General features: G+C 48.0%; 1 protein-coding gene and 1 long non-coding RNA gene across 4 annotated transcripts; one reads left to right on the forward strand and one right to left on the reverse strand.

The window, feature by feature from the left end:
* The first annotated feature begins 623 nt into the window (after positions 1-623).
* Positions 624-19,169, forward strand: tut4 (terminal uridylyl transferase 4). 3 transcript variants are annotated; one of them, XM_086223347.1, is made up of 30 exons: positions 624-776; positions 2,636-3,194; positions 3,280-3,431; positions 4,237-4,353; positions 4,449-4,626; positions 4,713-4,801; positions 4,925-4,976; positions 5,350-5,419; positions 5,914-6,040; positions 6,634-6,753; positions 7,626-7,820; positions 7,899-8,073; positions 8,165-8,751; positions 10,226-10,376; positions 10,597-10,683; positions 11,045-11,148; positions 11,243-11,300; positions 11,456-11,559; positions 11,657-11,746; positions 12,713-12,826; positions 12,938-13,015; positions 13,129-13,306; positions 13,396-13,443; positions 13,946-14,028; positions 14,148-14,263; positions 15,006-15,172; positions 15,319-15,416; positions 15,506-16,058; positions 17,606-17,734; positions 18,625-19,169. In XM_086223347.1, the coding sequence occupies exons 2-30, from the start codon at positions 2,717-2,719 to the stop codon at positions 18,711-18,713; spliced, it is 4,587 nt and encodes a 1,528-aa protein (XP_086079473.1). In that variant the 5' UTR covers positions 624-776; positions 2,636-2,716; the 3' UTR covers positions 18,714-19,169. The 3 variants fall into 3 exon arrangements, with proteins under 3 accessions (XP_086079473.1, XP_086079474.1, XP_086079475.1); XM_086223348.1 differs by having other exon boundaries at positions 15,006-15,160; positions 18,625-19,168; XM_086223349.1 differs by lacking the exons at positions 624-776; positions 2,636-3,194; positions 3,280-3,431 and adding an exon at positions 3,856-3,998.
* On the reverse strand, positions 18,860-21,665 carry LOC147249394 (uncharacterized). The gene is made up of 3 exons (XR_015119151.1): positions 21,298-21,665; positions 20,192-20,264; positions 18,860-20,124 (listed from the first exon to the last, which is right to left on the reverse strand). It is a non-coding gene; the product is annotated as an uncharacterized LOC147249394 (long non-coding RNA).
* Positions 21,666-21,706: the final 41 nt, after the last annotated feature.

The following is a 21,706-nucleotide window of genomic DNA, read 5'->3' on the forward strand; positions in this document are numbered from 1 at the left end:
TCTTGTCTTGCATCATAATTAAATATAGTTTTATATGTATAACTGCATAATACTGCATACATTTCAAGTACTCACTCTTGTAAACGAGTCTGTTGTGTTTGGTCGAGTGGACTTTTCTTCTACTTATTTGTTAGTATATGCTTTTATATCTATTTTATTATTTTATTATCTATTTGATTTGCTATTATACTGTGGTGTCTATGGTGGGGGGTCCTCATCCCTATGTGTATGTGTATATATATATATATATATATATATATATATATATATATATATATATATATATATATATATATATATATATATATATATATATATATATATATATATATACGTCAGTCGAAGCTCGGCAGCTGCAGAATCTTGTTTGGACACTGCGCCCTCGGCTCGTAGAACCTCTCTGTGCCCCAACTGTGAGACTTGGACTGAGGGGGAAGGTGTGGAGGCTGAGGCGGGGAGAGGCTCGGCCCCCGACTGGGCCTGGAAGCTCCGCATCAACACGAAAATACTTGTTTCCATAACTTCTGTGGCGTTTGTCGAACAAAAAAATAAAAATAAATCAACCAGGTAATATTGAACGTGACCATGAACGCAGCACGGTTACACGCCCCTCCTAGTCGTCATCAGGGAGCTCCCACAATGCACCGGGGTAATGTATGAACATGGCGTCAACGACTGCTGTTTTGACCAGGGCCGTGGGGTTTGAAAAACATCCTGCAGAACTGAACCATGGAGCCAACTAAACCCTGATCCGACACCGACCTCAGACCTCGACAGTAAGTTAGCACGCGCCGCTGTGTCTTTTGACAGCCGAAGCCGGGGTTTTGCCGGGAGAGGCTCGCCGCTGCGAGGCAACAAGGTGCCAGTATTATTAATTTCCCGTTTCCCGTTCTCGCTGAGCCTGATAACCGGGCACAGTGGTTAGCTCGGTTAGCTCACTGAGGCAGCGGAGAGTCTCCAGAAGTCGGCGTGATGGTTTTGGTACCGCGGGGAACTGGTTCGGACGGTGGCGGAGAAGCTGTCCCGGGAGGTTGCCAGTATCCGCGTCGCGGTTCATCTTCTTTCGCTTTTGTTTTGGAAGTTGAGCGCAAACTCAGCGTTGAATACAGGTGTTGCGTCGAAGTCTGCGCCCCCCCCCCCAACACACACACACACACACACACACACACACACACGCATTTTAATGGCGCGCCCCCTCCCACCCCATTAGCCCGAGTTTACTCGAAATCCCGACTGTAAACAAACCCGGGATAAAAGCAGAGCTAGCTTTAGCTGCTAGCTAGCACAGCGACGAGGCGCAACACCTGCGTGTGCCCGCGCGGAGGGGAGCCAGGTACCTGTGCGGGATCCACGCGGGGCCCTGAGTGGTTTCAGGATCCACCAAGTCCTCCTCGGCAGACGTGACTTAGAGAGAGAATCACGGCAGGATCGGCGTTCCCACGGATCCTGGAATGTCTGGGAGATTCTGGAACTCAAGGTCGGGGAAGTGCTTGGAGGGTTTGTTGTGGTCCCCTCAGAGATCCACTACGCATCAGTCCCCCCCCCCCCCCCCCCCGGTAGTTCTGCACACAGCTGTGCTGAAGCCTATAAGTCTTTGCTCGTCGTCATCTTTGGCTGCACATTTAATCAAAATAGAACCTAAGTTGCAACTGCCAGCAGGTCAAGAGTCACTTTACAGTTTTACAGCGTAGCCAAGCTTCATGCCTCCGTCTCAGTCCTGGTGATGTTGGACGGCCTGGTTGTCGGCGTCTGCTATTTTACTTTGAAGCTGATAATGAGCGTGTGCCTTCTTTAAGGGCAAGAGGGATTCATATTTTACAGTTTTTGTTTGATTTTGTTCACAACAGATTGAAAATTCTTGCTTTAATTCGTCTGTTATTTTGCTGGGAAAAAATAAACGCCTCACAAGCAACAGATGGGAAGTTTGATAACTGTTTTTAAAGCAGCGACACTGTGTGTGGAATAGATGAGAGGACAGCATCAGAATTAAAAACTGCTTGTTTAATCCCACGTTTGGTGGAAAGTTTGACTGCTGGATGATTTCGATGAGTTGAGTTGTTTGTTTTCCAGCAGAAAATAAGAAATAATTCCTTATTTACATGCACAGCAGGGTTTCCCCCTGCCACCGCTGCCGTTTTATTACCAGCTGTCAACTTTTCTGATTTGATTAGAAGATGAAATCCCAGAAGAGAGAAATAAACGTGCACGCGAGGACTGCACGCGCCAGCCGTGAGGTGTTTGTGGTTGATTGCTGAGGCGCGGTCGACACTCACTGTTACTCAGCCATCGCTCTTCCCCTGGAGATGACATTGAAATGACCCGGGACACTTTGATCCGTCTTGATCAGGAGCACGAGTGCATCTGTTTCTTGGTCTTCAGGTTTTTTTTCTGACTGTTGGATGGACAGACGAAGCCTTGTAAACATGTGACTTTGGGCTCTTGGAAAAGGGTTAAGAATGTCTTTTTCTTAATATTTTCACGTCATGAAAATACTCAGCGAAGCAGGCGATGGTGAAAGTGATGGTTAGTCGGGCCCTGGGGAAACCCTCGGGTTGAGCAAACAGCAAGTTAATATTTGGTTGTTTAACTCCCTCAAATGAGAGGAAGTGATCACCATGCTTTGTTGTTAACGCAGACTTTAGGTGGACCGTCTCCCTGGTTGTCCTCAACGTGGTGTAGACTCACCAGGGACGAGAGCAGCAGCAGTGCAGGAGGGATGGATGAGTCCAGAAGTCCGGTAAAATCAGTCAAACCGTCTCAGCCTAGAGGAGCCAAAGCTGCACCCATCGAGAAACCCAACAAAGACGCTCCCGCACAGCGAGAGGGCTCCAAGTCCGCCTACCGCAGCAAAGACAACCCCGCCACTGCGAAGGATGAACATAATTTAGGCCACCAGGTAACACCGCGTGGGCCAGGCAAGACCTCCACGGATGCCCAGGACAAGAGGAGGGGGCGGGCCACCAGGCTGACCAGACTGACTGGTAGAACTAGTTCTGGAGAGAGGGGGAAAGGAAAAGTGGCAGGTCCACAACAGCAGCTGGCGACTCCTGACTCCAGGGCGTCTCTTTCTACAGACAGCAGCCCCTCCACAAACAGACTGACCAGTTCTCCTGTAGTGCCTAGAACACCTGAGAAGGGCCTCACGGAGCAGACCAGGACCGCCACAGCAGCTCTGACCAAGGAGAAGTCTCATGGTGGGCGCGCCAGGCGGTTCTTCTCTCTGCACACGCTCCTCTCTGTGACTCTCTGGTGAAGTGTTTGTCTTGTTTGTGTCAGTAGGAGTGAAAGCAGCAGCTTTGATGCATCAGTGTGTCGAGGGCGCTTCAGAGGTGAGGCCCAATTTAGAGGACGGACTGCTGACGGACCAGCAGCTGGGCCTCCGGCAGGCCGAGGAGCGCCTCTACAGAGACTACATCCACCGGCTGCTCAAAGTGAGGAACTAACCCAGGCGTCTGGTGATGGGGGGACCTGTCAGCCCCCGCAGGGAGCGAATCATTTTGACCTGAGATGCTTTGGCTTTTCAGGACGTCTGAGGGACAAAAACAACGTTTCTAACGATCCTCAGATGGATAATTAATCACTTAATTAATAATTAATCACATCAAATCAGCAATTAAAACTATTATTAACTGTAGTCCTGATTTCAACCAGACTTTTAGTTTTCAATAAAAGACTTAACTCAAACTCACGGAAGGTCTTGAACAGTGTTTTATAATATTACATTTAAAAGTAACGAGTTACATGACTGCTGGAATTAATTGATTAATTAGGCATTTGTGATGGGAGGAATCTCAGATCATTCATCAAGTAGAGTAGAAGTGGGTGACACCAAACCTCATCAGTGTTCTCCTGTGTTCTTTGCAGTGGTGATGTGAGAGTGATGTACAGTGGTAGAGTTTGATTCCCAAAGGAAAACTTCATCCCACCAAACATCAGCACTGACAGGAATGGTCGTGTTGCCTCAGGACAAACAAATGGAAACGTCTGAAGGCATTAATGTGAGATTTTTGTACAGGAAGAGAGAAGACGGGGATTCAGAGCCTTCATTCTGATCGCTTTGATTTGTTTTTGCCGTTTCTTGAGATAAAGGATCAGTGAACACAGGATCGAAACTGGGAGCGTTGATTTTTCATTTCATGGGACTGTGAAGACAATGACCTGCCTTTAAGTCTGTCAGGGTTTTATTTTGTTGATATAAACCTGGCTAACCAACTTTGCCTGGCTGTGTCTCTGCAGCAGTCCCCCGAGTACCCAAACTACCAGTACTTATGCAAGCTGTGTTGTGTGCACATCGAGAACATTCAAGGAGCGCACAAACACATCAAAGAGAAGCGACACAAGAAGAACATCATGGTACGTGACTCACCCGCCAACCACGGGTGACTGTTGAACGGCTAGAAATGTGGGTCCCAGTGAGTAAGAAGCTTCTCTGGTTCTGGTGTTTGCAGGAGAAGCAGGAAGAGAACGAGCTGCGTGCGCTGCCGCCTCCCTCCACCGCGCAGCTGAGGGCCGTGGACGCAGCCGTCCAGGAAACCGCCAGGCAGCACGGCATCTCGGAGGAGGACTTTGAGGTGCGGAAGGCCGTGGTGGTCAGGATGGAGGAGATCATAAAGAAGCACCTCTCAGGTTGGTTTCTGACACCTGACCGGCTCCAGAAGTCCAGAGAGATGTTGTCATTGGTGAATATTGACACCTCCTCTTTGGCTTTCCAGCTTGTTCTCTCCGTCTCTATGGTTCATGTCTCACACGATTTGCCTTTAAGACAAGTGACGTCAACATTGATGTCACCTATCCTTCCTCGGTGAGTCTGCCTGGAACGCTAACACATGACGCCGCCATCAGAATAGCCCCTGATCTGACACACGCAGCACACACACTGAGACGAGTGTCAGGCTGAACATTCACCTTGTTGTTCTCTGCTCAGATGACGCAACCTGAGGTCCTGATTCAAGTGCTGGAAATCCTCAAGAACAGCCGTGAGTCTTTTTAAACGTCCCCAGAGTTACGACATCATCAAGAAGGATTGATTTCACACATCATCTGTTACAAAGCTAACCTGTCAGAATGATGACTCGGTGGTGCACCGCAGCTCTGAACAGGCTCAGACGCCGGCTTGTACTCGGACACGTATGTGGTCTGCTGGTTTGGGAACTGCTGAGTAGAGGTGGCCTTTAGTAACTGTATTTTTTTCGTGATATTTTTTTGCTCTAACTGTATTAATGCTTACATGAAAACAGTCCCATCCCATGTTTTGGCAGGAAGCTTCATCAGCACACAGCCGCACAACACGTGCTGGTCTGAAGTCGTCTGAATCCATGTAATGAATATCTCCGTCTCTCTGTCCTCCAGCTGAGTTCTCTGACGTTGTGTCAGACTTTCATGCCAAAGTTCCTGCCGTCTTCTGTCGGGATGTCAGCTGGTTAGTGTTGGTTTCAATTCAGTTGTCCTTGTTCTTGACGTGTATGTTTGTCACTCAGTCCTCACCGATGTTTGGTGTGTATCAACAAATATCTGTGAAATGGTTTCGGATGAAAGCAGTCACGTCTCAGCCCATGCAAGTTTTACATGTAGAAAACAGTTTTGTTGCTTTTCATGAAATGTAAGAAGGGAATGTGGTTGTGCAAGCTTCCTGTGGACCTTTGGGTTCAGTCAGCTGAGTGGGATGATCTCATTTTAGTATAACTGCACATTGTTGGAGTGCATAAGCCCTCCCACTGGCCTGACCTTTGATGCCTGCACTCCCAACTCCAATTGGCAGTCAGGCTGGCATTGGTCCCAAGAAATCCATGATTCCATTGTCAGCCACTTATTGGATGTAAACCGCATTAAAACAAGAACACAGTTGAGTTTTCAACCTCTAGTTTACCGTCAAGTTGGGGTTCGTTCTAACGACACTTGTCTGTTCCTGTGCAGTGGCCTGCTGTGCAAAGTGAGCGCAGGCAACGACGTGGCTTGTCTCACCACCAATCACCTGGCAACCCTGGCGAAGCTGGAGCCCAGGCTGGTCCCGCTGGTGCTGGCCTTCCGCTACTGGGCGAGGGTGAGGCTGCCTTGCCTGAAAAAGAAGAGCTGTTAAAGAGCGTTTATGTGTGCAAGACTATTTTGATGGAGCTCAGTTGCTGACACGAACTGATGATGTGGAAAACCTGCTGAGGAGCTCCTTTGAGAATCGTTGTTTTGTTGCTATTTTGTCAAATGACATGAAAATACTAGAAATTCACTCAGAGAGAACAGACCTGCTCACAGGCCCCTGGCTCCTCCCACTAACGTTTGTAAATCCTTAACTCAAACATGTCTGGAAAAATATACAAGTATTAGAATTCTGTCTCACAGTAAAAACGTCATATAAAAATATGCCCTTTTTTTCATCAAATAATGAATAAGAATAAAATTAAAATAAATAAAATTCCACATAATGTTTCTTGTAAATGAATAAACACAGCTGAATAATAACAATTATAATAACAACAATAATAATGATGATGCTGGATTGATAACCTAAACACTTCATTCGTCACACAGAAGCCCTGAATGACACACACATATTTCCTTAAACACGGTGGATTTCGTCTGAGAAGGCGTGAGAGTTTGGGTTAGGTTTGGTTTTTGATTCTTCTTCTCGGGTCCCTGCAGCTGTGTCACATTGACTGCCAGGCGGAAGGCGGCATCCCCTCCTACTCCTTCGCCCTCATGGTCATCTTCTTCCTGCAGCAGAGGAGAGAGCCCATCCTGCCGGTCTACCTGGGCTACTGGGTGGGTCTGCTGTATTTCTGCTGTGGCCACCTCGCAGTCATGCTCTTTCAAACAGTTCTCTTTTCATTTGCCTCCAACGTGTGTTTTGAGTGTCTGTGAGTTGAGTGTATAAATGAGGTTTGTCAAAGGCGGATGTCTGTCCCACCTGGGAAAGACAATAAAGTTAATTTTTAAAAAAAGGACAGATGTGAACAAATGACAAATTAAGCAAACCCGGCTTTCGGTGGTTGGATTTCTCCTCTGATGTCTGCAGACAGTTCTGAAGTGTGATTATTGGGCTTTTTCAAATAATTGACAAAAAGTGTATGTGGTCTAAACTTTTTGGCACAGAAAATATCTATCAGTTTATCCCGTCTGCAGGCAGATCAGCTGTAAAACACCGGGATATCGGATGTTGGCCAAAGCTCCAATATTGTGCATCCCTGCAAAAGCCTTTAAACCAAGCAGGGAGGCTGAAGTGTGGCCAGCGCTCACCTGAGCTCACGGCTTCTATATGATCCACCCCCTCTATGATCTTTGGCTCCTGTCCCCCACCAGTCTGTGTGTTCAGTTGCTGTTCTGAGCTCAGTTTCTAGTTGGTGTCTCTATCATATGACATTTCAGAGACCTTTTCTTTGACATGTCATGTGTGTACGCTCATGATCAACTGCAGGAAAGTCAGCAGTCTGTGTTGCCTTAGAAATCATTTTTCAGTAAAATGGACAGTTTGACCCGCGTCTCCGTCAGAATCTCCTCTGGCAGCAGCGTTTCCAGTTATTGCTTTCTCACTGACAAGAAGATAAATCTGATCCCAGCTCTGTTTCACCTGCGGTTGCTGTTTAATCCAGAAACTGCGCTGAGTTTTCTGTCTGGTTTTTGTTTGTCGGTTTCAGATCCAGGGCTTTGATGTGAAACGCGTGGATGAGTATCACCTGACTGGAATCGTGCTGGACATGTTTGTCAAGTGGCAGCACAGACCTCCGAGCTCCACGGAAGGACGGGGGGAGAACCGAAGTGAGTCCAGGGGGGACGGCAGAGCCAAACCAGAGCAGAATAAAGCTGAGGACGCTCAGTATTCAGAGGGCTTGGTGAGTCCGACTGTCGCGGATGCTTGAGAAGAATCTAGTGAATAATGATGGTAACTGTGTCATTGATTTTCTTAAAAGACCAACCTGTCCTCTAACCTGGGTAAAGAGGTGTCCCTGGGCCAGTTGTGGTTGGAGCTGTTGCGGTTCTACACGCTTGAGTTTGCTCTTGAAGAATACATCATCAGCATCCGTTTGAAGGAGCTCCTCTCCAGGGAGATGAAGAACTGGCCCCGTCGCAGGCTTGCTATTGAAGGTAAGCCCACGAGCACGTTGGTCATGCTTGTCCAGATAAATGCAAGAAACTGACTCTGAGTGTTTTTTGTTGTTTTTTTTCTTTTGCAAAGACCCGTTTGCCTTGAAGAGGAATGTCGCGCGAAGCTTGAACAGCCAAATGGTGTTCGAGTACATACAGGAGCGATTCCGTACTGCTTATAAATACTTTGCCTGCCCACAGAGAAAAGGCACTGGGGGGCACCAGAAGAGCAAGAGGGCTGGCAAGCAAGGTGCTAAGTTGGAAGGAGCAGAGAAGAAGGAGGCTGCATGTGTGAATAAGGAAGAGGACGATGGGAAAGGAGACTCGAGAGCTCAGAGGGGGCACCAGGGGTCAAAGGATGAGGTGGAGCCTGAGAGCAATGATGAGGATGGCTCAGATCATCTCACTCAGAGGGATCAGGTGATGTTACATGCCAGCCTCATGGACATGGTCCTCAGTGAAGGGGACAAACCCACAGAGCAACCATCAATGCCTTCTTCCCTCTCCCCCAACGGCCTGCTGGACAGTGACAAGGAGGGGGAGGAGGAGGAGGAGGAGGAGGAGGAGGAAGAGGAAGAAGAAGAAGAAGAGGAGAGCAGTGTTTCTGACAGAGACAGGGTCGTGACGTCAGACGATCTTCACTATGTGTTTGATAAGATGATTTTCACCGGTGGGAAGGTAAGGCCCCCTTTCATCAGTTAGAAACAAGAACAAAGTACATGTTCGGTAGATTGTGCTGTGACTACACCGACCGGTTCAGTTTTCCAGCTGGGTGCCACACATGACACCCGCCCCTCCTGAGTTGAACATAGTGAAAAAGTAGAACGAGCACTTCCCTGAGAGAAAACGATGCGAGTGCCACACTGTTGGAATAACCTGAAGGTTGTAGAAAGCAGAATAGATGCTTTATACCGTGAGGGAAACGGGCAGCAGCAGCTCGGTCGTCAGGGCTTTGCTGAGGGTGCTCCTGCTCGCGGAGGCTGTTTGATGACGAACTCCCGGTCCTGTCAGGACGAGGACAGCACCGCTGCCAGAAGGCGCATTCCTCCACGTTCATGTGTATAATTTGCCTCTGAGGGTTGCCAACTGGGGCTGAGTTGATGGAGGCTCTTTTTGTTGTTCAGAGGTGATTAACGCACCTCTCAATTCACTTCCACTGCTTAATAAAATGTCCTTCAAGAGCTAAACTGTCTGGTAGTTGAATTTCAGCAGCTGCAAGTGTGGAGTAAGAAGTAATACTAAAGTTTAGGATCTCTTTGAAGGGAGTGGAGCAACTCCAGGTCCCTGGGTGGCTGTAATGCACCTTTAACCTGGTTGGATGATCTTACTCTTCAAGTCAGGTCAGGTTTATTTGTGTAGTTCCATATTGCACCAAAAGTTCTCTCCTGACTCTTTCCAAGCAGAGCAGGTCCAGCACCTCACACCTTCAGTCAACCTCCACCCAACAGTTCTCCATGAGTGTACTGACCTCAGTGTGTTGTCTTGTCAGTGTCATGTTTAACCTTTCTGGATGTACTAAACACGAACTACAGTGAAGCTGCCTTCAAAGTCCCTGAAGATCTCAGCCTGAGACTTTCAAACCCAACTGCTGACCTCAGTTTAGCAGCCCTCAGCTATGATGGTGCGTGCCACGTAGGTGAGATGTTCACGATGGCTTGAGCTCAGTTTTTGATGCAACGTGTGGTGGGGCGCAGGTACGAGGCGATTCCTCAACCTACGTGACTTAGTGTCTGAAAGTGCGAAGGTGACACGTACATCACGTGGACAGAAGATTAGGAGGCCATATTGGGAGAGCTTCGCACCATTTGCTCCTCCGTTGATAACGGACATGAATGAGGGAAAGTTTAGGCCTCAGCAACTTCCTCCTTTCGTTCAAGGTGCTAAACAATGTTTCCAGCAAAGGTCCAGAGCCAGAATGGTCGCGGTGCCCACAGCCGCGCCATGAGAACACGTCAATCATGAGCTTTCGCTTCATATCACAAAGGATTTCCTCCCACAGGGAGAATAAAAACACTCACACAGTCTAGCCACAGCTGGAGGATGTTTGCAACAGTTTTTAATGAATTAGTTAAATTATCAATTTGAATTAAATTGTAAATTAATCCATTATCTTGTTGTTAAGTGATTTAACTCCTGCTCTTCTTTGCTGCAGCCTCCAAATGTGGTGTGCAGCATCTGCAAACGAGACGGTCACCTGAAGGACGAGTGTCCTGATGACTTCAAGAAGATTGAGCTGAAGCCTCTTCCTCCTATGAACGACCGCTTCAGAGAGATCCTGGATGGGCTCTGCAAACTCTGCTACTGTACGCATTCAGTCTGTTCTGTGTGTGTTGAGAGGATCGATCACTGAAGAGATTCTTCCCAGAGAGATCAGGAATGGAGAGTAAAGCATAAATGTGAACTTGTTGTCATGTTGAGTATCACTGAAGCTGGCAGGAAGAGCGAAACACTTCAAGTAAACTGTATAAGAGAATCAGTGTCACATCCTCAGTATCGTCTGACTGAACGCGTCGTCTGTTGTAGTTGAGCTGTCGCCTTCACATGCTGAGCAGCAGAAGAGGGAGCAGATCCTCGCCAGCCTGGAGAGGTTCATCAGGATAGAGTACAACGGTGAGCACCGGGCCCGAGGACCAGCTGGTCTGTTGTTGCTATGTACTGCTTACTACACTTGAGTGCTAAACGTTACTTTGCTACTGTTGCTGTTTTCATGGTTTTTCAGGGTTCACATGGTCGTAAAAAACCTTGATAGGTGATGGAAGTTGAAAAGTGTAATTTCCAGGCCTGTCTGGGACCTTGAGAGTGCTTGAATTTGGATGGGGGGGGGGGGTTGTTCTCCAAACCCAGCGAGCAGACTGAAGCTCTGGCTGTTATTTGAGATCTATTATTTATTATTTATCATATATATTATTGTATTACTTGAAACCCTGGTGATGACGCAACAGTGAGTTTCCTCTCGTGTCTGGATGTGCAGATAAAGCTCAGCTGTGCTTGTTCGGCTCCTCTAAGAATGGTTTCGGTTTCCGCGACAGCGACCTTGACATCTGCATGACTCTGGAGGGTCATGACACGGCGGAGGTGGGCAGGCTACTCATGTTACTTCTCTCTGGGATTAGAGATGTGAATGTTTGCCTCATCTGATGTCCAATTTTATTTTGTGACCATCTAACAGAGGCTGAACTGTAAGGAGATCATTGAAGGCCTCGCCAAAGTACTAAAGAAGCATACAGGTCAGTAAACCTTTCAGTCAGTATCTGGTTTGTGAGAAACCTCTCCGGTCTGTCAAATTTTGACTTGCCTTTTTGGATGTTTATTGCTCCATTTATAAACATTTTCTTTAACTGAATCTGACCTGTTGTGCTTTGTCCTCGGCTCCACCTCTCAGGTCTGAGGAACATCCTGCCTATCACAACAGCTAAAGTGCCTATTGTTAAGTTTGAACACAGACAGAGTGGCCTGGAGGGAGACATCAGCCTCTATAACACCCTGGTGAGCGACCGAGACCTCACTCCACTGTCTGTTCTGTCTTTATCTGCCATGTCAGCTGCTTTCATCTATTTAGAGCTCTTGGCAATTTCATTTGCAGGCTCAACATAACACCAGAATGCTGGCTACGTACGCAGCCCTGGACCCTCGAGTGCAGTTCCTGGGATACACCATGAAGGTGTTTGCAAAGGTAGCTGAGAAATCTCTCGCTTGACCGGCCTGCGCCTCACAGCCCAGCGCCATCGGGGAAGACCTGATATCGGTTCCACATCCCAGAATTTGTATGCCAGTCGGCACGATTTTACCAGCCTTCAGCAAATCCGTCTGTCATCCATTTGTCCCTCAACTCTTATTGAAGTTCTTGGAAAATAAAGTCAAGAGTTCCCAATGATGCAAGCATCAGTTTGCCAAAGAGACGCCGTCTTCATGTCTGTCATCAGGATGAAGAGGAAACAGAATCTGAATGTGGAGGGGTGGTCTTTACGTTTTGGGGCAGATCTGTTAAACGTTTTTTAAAATATTTTTTAACACGTGTTCGCTTGAGGTTGCCTCGGCGGAGGTACACGCCCTCTGAGTGCCCTCTAGTTGTTCAAGTGGCTAAACGATGCCACTGGCGAAACTACGCCAGAGTTTTATTCATTGATTTCAGTTCAGCTTTGTCATTTTACTGGAGCCTGTAGATGTAGAAGTGAGCTGGCGGCGTGAGTGAGGCCATTTTAACGGAACAACCAAACATCAAAACAGCACTGAGTTAGAACTGTGCGTTTAATCCGTGGGTACGCGGGGCTGCACAGACCGATGAGTGTCTCCTTGGATGTAATTGTAGATGTGTGAGCCTCCGCCTGATACCTTGATGGACGCCATTACGTTACATTTCATCCTCCACTTTTTATTCGCTCAGACTCCAAAAATATTCGCTCAATTTTTAACCGCCATTGTTGAAGTACTCAAAGAAACTCCTGCATAGAAGCCCCACTTCCAAGCAGCATGTGGAGGTTCCTGCAGCCACGCCAGGGCAGGTGGCGTTGGGCATGTGATGAGGCTACGGCACAACTATAAATCAAGCGGTTGCTAATAGTCAGTAATGAGCTGAATGGTGAGTTTTCTTGTGTTGACGACGTGCGGCTGCGTGACTAACTGGCCTCTTTGCTCACAGCGCTGTGACATCGGCGATGCGTCCAGAGGAAGTCTCTCATCTTACGCTTACATCCTGATGGTGCTTTACTTCCTGCAGCAGAGGCAGCCACCCGTCATCCCCGTCCTGCAGGAGGTTCGATGAACCAGCGAAACCTTTTATACACGAGCAAAATCATTCTTAGACCATTAATGGACGTTTACTGGTTTGCGCTGAAAATCATGAGCACTTCCTGTTTCCCTGTAGATCTTTGACGGGAAAACGGTTCCTCAGCGGATCGTAGACGGCTGGAATGCTTTCTTCTTTGATGACCTCGACGATCTGGTGAGTCTTTAAACTGCAGGTTTGACGGGGTTTTAATCTGCTGCTGCCATTTTCACACAATCCTGTTGTTTACCTGATTACAACGTGTGTCGCTTCTGTCCACGCCTCCACAGCGTCGCCGTCTGGCGGAACGGCAGCCCAACACGGAGTCAGTGGGCGAGCTGTGGTTGGGCCTCCTTCGCTTTTACACGGAGGAGTTTGACTTCAAAGAGCACGTCATCAGCATCCGCCAAAGGAAACGCCTCACCACCTTTGAGAAACAGTGGACCAGCAAATGCATCGCCATCGAAGGTGCTGGCGTGGAACCACCTCTCCCGCTCTCGTTACAAACATCCTGATCTTCTGACCGTTTCTGCTCACTCGTCTTTCTTCCTTCTCAGATCCTTTTGATCTAAATCACAATCTTGGTGCTGGAGTTTCTCGCAAAAGTAAGTTCCTTATTCTAACCAATCAAAACCAGGCGCTCATTTCTTTGGTCATAATTTAATGCAGCACTGTTTTTGGTATAAGTGAACATCCCTCAGTAGACGAGTTCTCGCTGTGCTCATCCGGCTCATCGCTGCCTGGTGAAACTCTCTGTGCTTCCCAGTCGATGGAGGCTGTCTGGAGCCACATAGGGAGGATACACTGAGCATGCTCAATGGCCAGAGTACCAAAGCATTACGCTGACTATTTCCTGTTAGCTCTCCGCTAACTTGAATGAGGATAAATAATTAAAAATAAATAAATAAGTCTCTTTACCCACCGTCTTCCAGCTGTGGCGAAGGGTGTAGAAGGCCACGGTGGAGCCTGTGAAGTAATATTCCACAAGAATTTACAAAAACTTTATTAAACGTTCAAAAGCGGTGTTGCCATTTTAAAACTGAAGGGTCATTCTGAGTCATCGTAGGTTCAAATCTGTGATAACGTCACAACTCTCTCCTCCTCCAGTGACAAACTTCATCATGAAGGCTTTTATAAATGGGAGGAAGTTGTTTGGAACACCATTCTACCCCGTCCCTAGCACTGAAGTGGTACGTTCTGCCCCCCCAAACACACACACACACACACACACACACGCACTTGAATAAACGGTAGAAGAGAGCGAGAGTGCTCCTATGGCTGAGATCTCCTCTGTTGTGTTCTGCTGCAGGACTACTTCTTTGACTCAAAGGTTTTAACAGACGGCGAGTTGGCGCCCAACGACAGGTGCTGCAGGATCTGCGGGAAGATTGGACATTACATGAAGGACTGTCCCAAGAGACGCAGGTTGTCCCCCCTCCCTCAATCGCAGAAGTCCTTGATGCTGCTGTACGAGCAGAGCACCAAGATATACTCAGGCCGTACTGAGGAGTAATGAAGTACTGTTTTGTGCTGGGGAGATCAAATCCAGGATATTAGGGTTGAGAATGGAGTGGATCGACGTCAGGCCTCCTTCATGAAACGCTGCGGTGCACAGATGCACTCTTCACTACGTGAGGTTTTCTACCCCTGGGTTCAGTCTTACAGGAAGCGAAGATGTAACTCAGACAAACTCAATTTCGTCGTTTGAGCACATTTTTATTCGCTACCAGCAAACAAACCCCATCAACACATCAGTCCTGATCCAGGCCACAGCGCACGTGTTCCCCAGTTCAAGGAGCATCCACGTATTTTACCGTAATGAACACAGTAGAGGGGAATATGTGGTAACAAAGCCTGGTGACATCTGAAGTGTCCCGTAATCATGGGTTGATTGTCTTGCTGTGTCAAGATGCTGATGCGTGTTGTCTTTTGATAATAAATTCTTTTTAAAAGACAAGAATGTCACCAGGTAAAAACCTCTCAGCAGCTCTGACTTTTCAGTTTGTGTGTTTCGACTGTGTGATTGTAACACCCAGCCTGCACCCACAGGAGCTCGTAGAGTAGGTGACGTACACACGCGTGTAGTCAAGTGTTGTTACGTGTGTAAGCCGTTTATCTTGTCTGCATGTGTCACGTTTGTAACCATTTTATTTGCGTTCTCTGTCAGGATGAAGAAGAAAGAGAACGACAAAGACGAAGACGTAAAGGAAGAAGAGCGCGAGCCGAAAGACAGACGTTGTTTCCAGTGTGGGGACACTGGCCACGTACGGCGGGACTGTCCCGAGTACCGCCATCTGAAACAGAGGAGCACTGGCGCGCCAGGTAACCACGGAGGTACTCATCAGTTCATGAGAAAATCCCATCATGGGTATTTCTGCCTTGGGGGAACGTGTTCTGACTTAGAGGGACTTTTAAAAGTTGATGTTCCATGTTGAAACTAACACAGCTGTTGAAATGAAGCTGGTGTTGCTGTCCTCCAGCTCCTCACATGGTACGATCGATGGTGAGCTCCCAGTCCATCCCCATTCCCCAGGCGGGGGGGGACTGTCCTGGAAGGACCCGGCTACCGTCTGAAAGTGTGAGTACAACAGCCACGTGTTTTACCTTCTTACATTTTTGTCAGATGGTCTCATTTGTTGTATTTTCGTACTTTCCTCCTCTTGATAGTCGGACACTCGCCAGACTCCGCCCTACTCTCCACAGCCCACTGCTGTCCCTCAGAGTTCCTCCCAATCCTCCAACTCCTCCCAGCCCTCCCACAACAAGACCAGTTCTTCAGGTCCCCCTAAACAGCCCACTCACCCCCAGGTCCCCCTCTCTCTCTTCAGCTTCCCTACCTCCCACCCGGGCCAGTACCACCCAGGGACGCTCACTGCACTGGGGCCTCTTTCCTCCCACCAGCACCAGTCACAGGGGCAGCCTCATCACCCCGTTCACATCCCTTCCACGTCCTGGCCCATTCATGGACCGGTCCTCACCACGTCCTCTCCCACCGCCCCGTCCCCGCCTGGCCTGAAATTTGCCCTGCGGTCAGCATCTGGGAACGGCAGTCCCACGGGCTCCGGGGGAAACCCCATGAACCTGAATGACCCCAGCATCATCTTCGCCCAGCCCGCGGGGCGGCAGCTAGGCATCGGAGGGCTGGGACGGGAAGGCCACTGGCACAATCACTTGACACAACCTGGGTCACTGATGGGCAATGGAAGTGTGGTCAAGTCAGGTATTCACCGGGTAAAGTGTGGTGGCACAGTGTGGGTGAAGGTCCGTCTCTGGGTGCCTTCCTGGGTGGAAACAGGAGAAGCTTCTGATTTTCATTTAGGAAAATGTGAGATGAACATCAATAGAGAGGTGTTTCTAGCCCAACAGGAAGTGATGATGTCAGGGATGAGGTGTGTTTGTAGCCCAACAGGAAGTGATGATGTCAGGGATGAGGTGTGTTTGTAGCCCAACAGGAAGTGATGATGTCAGGGATGAACTATGTTTGTAGTCCAACAGGAAGTGATGATGTCAGGGATGAGGTGTGTTTGTAGCCCAACAGGAAGTGATGATGTCAGGGATGAGGTGTGTTTGTAGCCCAACAGGAAGTGATGATGTCAGGGATGAGGTGTGTTTGTAGTCCAACAGGAAGTGATGATGTCAGGGATGAGGTTTGTTTGTAGTCCAACAGGAAGTGATGATGTCAGGGATGAGGTATGTTTGTAGTCCAACAGGAAGTGATGATGTCAGGGATGAGGTGTCTTTGTAGCCCAACAGGAAGTGATTATGTCAGGGATGAGGCGTGTTTGTAGCCCAACAGGAAGTGATGATGTCAGAGATGAGGTATGTTTGTAGCCCAACAGGAAGTGATGATGTCAGGGATGAGGTGTGTTTGTAGTCCAACAGGAAGTGATGCTGTCAGGGATGAGGTATGTTTGTAGTCCAACAGGAAGTGATGATGTCAGGGATGAGGTGTCTTTGTAGCCCAACAGGAAGTGATGCTGTCAGGGATGAGGTGTCTTTGAAGCCCAACATGAAGTGATGATGTCAGGGATGAGGTATGTTTGTAGTCCAACAGGAAGTGATGATGTCAGGGATGAGGTATGTTTGTAGTCCAACAGGAAGTGATGATGTCAGGGATGAGGTGTGTTTGTAGTCCAACAGGAAGTGATGATGTCAGGGATGAGGTATGTTTGTAGTCCAACAGGAAGTGATGATGTCAGGGATGAGGTGTGTTTGTAGTCCAACAGGAAGTGATGCTGTCAGGGATGAGGTGTGTTTGTAGTCCAACAGGAAGTGATGATGTCAGGGATGAGGTATGTTTGTAGTCCAACAGGAAGTGATGCTGTCAGGGATGAGGTATGTTTGTAGTCCAACAGGAAGTGATGATGTCAGGGATGAGGTGTGTTTGTAGTCCAACAGGAAGTGATGATGTCAGGGATGAGGTGTGTTTGTAGTCCAACAGGAAGTGATGCTGTCAGGGATGAGGTATGTTTGTAGTCCAACAGGAAGTGATGCTGTCAGGGATGAGGGATTGTTGTATGTTGTACAATATACAGTATTAACCTGCCGCAGTGTTTTAGCCGCTCTGTCAGATTTCATTCATTCTAACCTGAAATGATAAATCGGGAGTTGAAACTACCCAAAGTTGGGGCACCAGGTGGTTACAAGGTTCCAGATTCTCCCCAGGAAGTCTCCCGGTTGTTTGGATGCTGGAGAGCTGATGGTTGTCTCTGTGTTTGTGGTCTCTGTGAGTGTTTGACCGTCTGTGTTCTGATCTCACCTGTCCAGAATCGGGTCACCCAGCCCAGTTTTTGGATGTGAGCCAAGGGTCTCGGTTATGGGAGCACAATAAAACCCCCCCGTTCGCGCTGTCTCCTTCCTGGCCTTACCGACTGCCTCAGAACTTCATCCAGCGCGGTGAGTTCCACACACCAGCAGGGTTGGGTTCTGCTGTTTAAAGTGATGGTTTGGTTCTCTCTTGTCTCCAGTAGCAGCAAAACCCAGTCAACAGTTCGATGTATTAAACTGCACTGGGACACGAGGAACTGATTGATTCTGGTCAGTTTTAAACCTCAGATGGCTGCTGTAGCGCCACCATCAGGACTGTTGACCTGTAATGACATAGTTCAGCACATGACCTTTGTGCTCGGTGTGGTTCCTTGTCCCGCATGGCAACATGGATTGCCTTGGACAACCGAGGACGGGCAACACAAGAGGGACCGGCAGCCTGGACCTGCTGAGGCCTCGAGTTTTGCGTTTCAGCGGAGGCGGCAGGTGCTGGTTCTGAAGGGCCCAGCTGGGAGTGTTTGCAGGATCTGTGTCTTGTAGTTGCTATTTTAGGAATGTCTGTGGAAGTGAAAAGTGTTGCCACAAGCTCCTTCCTCTGATCTGTGAGAGGTGGAGGGAAGACGACCCGCCGGCTCATTGGGGAGATTTAGTGGGAGGAGAGACTTCTGGTTCATGAGCTCTTCTACTGTTGCTCTGCACTTGTACGTGTAGGACGTGAGGGTTGGTGTTCCTGGTATTTGTCCCGCTACTCCTCAAAAGTGATTGGATGACCGGGACAGTGACGTTTCTGTCACAGTAAAAATGTGACACTCCCTTTGAAACAACGAGAAGTCCCAGCAGCTGCAGGAGGAACTCGCCGGAGCTCACAACCCAGACGGAGGAACTCTCCTGACCCGTGGACAGTTTTTAGAACCCGGGTTACCTGATGGTTTCTGGTCAGGTGACCCACCTGAGGACTGACCTTAAACCTCACTCAGTCACCTGTCCTTTGACGTGCTTCTTCTCCCCTCTGTCCTCAGGCTCCATGGTGCATCCCAACCCCAACTTCCCTCTGGTCCCTCACGTCAGACATCAAGTCAATCTGAATTTCATCCAACAGAAGAAGTGAACTTGCGTCTCTTTTTAATCAGGCTCCTGGTCAGTAACATAACCAAGCAAACTCAATTAAATACTCTTTGCATCATTTGATCACAAGGATTTTTAAAATGAATTTTATCATTTTTGTACAGTTTTTATGTTTTATTTTTTGTCTCATTACATTGATTTGTGATACAAATGTCAAATATTTTAATACCCCCATTTTTGAGGGGGTCCAAAAAAGTGTTTTTATTTTATGTGTAAAGTAAGGAGGAAAAATGTAAACCTTTATTTTTATTAGCTGTATTCATACATTGCTTGCCGCAAGACGAAGGCTTTGAATAGACGTTTGTTTTAAAAACAACCTAACATGTCACCCTAAGTATGTAGTGCCAAACGCAGGGATAGCAAGAAAAAGGGAAAAAAATCAGAAATATTAGGGAAAAAAATCTTAAAAACACAAAAAAATAAATAAAGAAAAAAGCAAACACGTTGTTTTTTTTGTTTTTCTTCTCACCTGCAACAAATAGAGAAACGAAGCACCGTTTGTTTCTTCCCGATTCGTCCTCTGGTCTTTTTGTAGCGGAACAAGCTCAACATTCACTGGCTCCACTCTGCAGGTCATGAAGTTTAAAGTTTTACTCACTTCTTACCGCGGCGGAGTTCCACAAACCCAACGGTACGCTCACTCACTAGCAGCAGCTCAAGGACGTCCTGGCGCGGCTTCCAGGGCGCTGACGGAAGGTTCATTGAGTCCTGCCAATGTTGAACTGCTGTGTTTGGATGGGCAGCAAATGGGAGAGGCTTTCCTAGCAGTTTTCACTGAAATCTTTTGAGTATCGTTTCCCTGTCTGACCTTGTTGGGTCTGCGACACCAAGAATCCTGGCAGTTCTGAGGGGAAAAGAGAGCCGGCACGACCGAAGAGTCCCTCATCAAGTGGCCAGTTAGTGTTGAAGACGCGGCAGGTCATCTTTAATATTCAGGAATGTAATTAGTGAGGCGTTGAGTTCCTGCTGCAGGGGAGAGCAGGGCAGAGGAGTGAGGCAGTGATTCTAGGGTTGCAGCTTCTGCTGTCTTGAATAAACAAGAACGCCAATCATCCATCTGATCTAAGATGCAGAACTGAAGACACGGTAAATCCTCTCATGACAATAACCCTGTTGCTCTCTCACCTCTCTCTCCATGCGCTTCAGCCCAGGAGGAATTGAGTAACGTGAAGTGCACCTCCTTAATTTGTGGTCACATGATCATTCTGGTTTATACCCACTGGCTCAACTAACCCTGTTCTCCCCTACGTCCACAAATGTCCATGAGGGGAGAAGACAACCGATGTCCAGATCATCCAGATCAATGGTTTCATGTATCAGTAACGGTATCATGGGTGGACAGTGTCGATGGTCGTGGTTCTGCCGGCCTCATAGATTCTGGGATTCCCCTTCAGCTGCAGAGAGATGAAGAGGTTGAGTGTGGCGTCCGTTAGCAGGTGATGTAGAAGCGTCCTGATTTACCTCTCAGTCACGGCCAGCGTTCCTCCGTGGAAGCAGAGCTCCGTAAGAATTGTAGCAGTTCTCTGTAATGAACCTGTGAAGCACAAGCGCCTGAACATTTGAGCCCTGAATCTCATCAGACCAGTGTGAGTGAAATGCTAACTTCCTTAGCATGAGCACGAGGGTGGAACTCTACGACCCAACCCTCCCAGTGCCACCGTGAGCTGAATTTTGGGTTCTGTGGGCACAGAGCACTGTGGGACCAGTATTGTAGTGGTGACACCAGCCGCCGGTGGGACGGTAAACTGGTTTTGTATTCAAGAAAATCAGCTTAATTATTTTCCTCATCAAGATCCTCTTCACTCTCGGACCGCTTTGATGATGTTTGAAGTGTAAAAGCAATGGTTGGCAGTGCTGAGCTAACATTAGCCTATGAAGGAACGACACCACAGTCACATGACCTCAGGGTCACCACCATTATGCTTCCTGTTTGTCTCATTGACACCCGAAACCTACAGAATGTGTCCGTTTTTGAGCATCGATGTGAGTTTACTGCTCTGAGCTGACATGTCCGTGAGGAGGATGGTAGCCTTTAGCTTAGCATGTAGCCCTGATGGATTCCCTCGCCTCTCTGCTGGGTGTTCTCCTGTCATAGAAGCCCAAACAGATCCTGGTAATCTGACCAATCAGCCTGGTTTGCTCCAACTGCACTAAGACCCGGTAAAACAGCACAAACGGTATTTGAGAACCGTTGAGGTTGTGCTCCAACTATTCTGTTCACCATGCTACAGAGGAAGCTAACTTCAGCCGCCTCTGTCTGCCATCTACCTGTAATTCTTCCAGCCATGACAAATAATTGAAATTCACATCGTGGCTTTCCAGCCATGCTAAGGAAGTTAGCATTCTTAGAAAAGTGGTGGATATTCCCACTTCCTGGTAATGTGCTGCCCCCTGTAGTTGTGGAGTGTAGCTTCAACTTGCCTTAAACTTGACAATTTAGTATTACATAAGATTCTGACTATTTTGGCCATTGTTAGATTATCGTCACTTTAAATAGGATTCAATGACTGCAATTAAACAGTTTTAGAGACAGAGTGCAGGCATTTGTCTTGTCTCCGTTTCTTTACCTGGTCCGGATCAGTTTTATCGGAAAACATCTGGAGGAGCAGAGAAAATGTCGGTAGTTTCAGAGGAACATTGTTTTTCAGGAACAAGTGGGTGATCTCTGAGCGACTGAGTGTCCCTCGGACGGTTCCATCAATAGATGCCATTTCGCTCTCGGCTGATGTCAGACAGGAAAGCTGCCCATCAGACAGCTCGGCACCGATAGCTGCGGCCAGCTCAGCCTTATCTGGCTCCTCGCACGCTCCTCTCTGAGAAAACCCAAAGAGAAATACCAGCTTTATCTCCCGTGATGGCGGAACAAACAGCAGCACCACAGAAGGAAGCTGACTACAGGTCTGGATAGGTAGCCCTCGGCACCTTGGGAGATGAAGGCAGGTCCCCCCCCCCCCTTTTTTTAATCGTTTTCTCCAT

Source organism: Aulostomus chinensis, chromosome 14, assembly GCF_037954235.1.
Source record: "Aulostomus chinensis isolate RoL2024-O1b breed Wild chromosome 14, RoL_Achi_v1.0, whole genome shotgun sequence".
In the NCBI taxonomy this organism is placed as follows: Eukaryota; Metazoa; Chordata; class Actinopteri; order Syngnathiformes; family Aulostomidae; genus Aulostomus; species Aulostomus chinensis.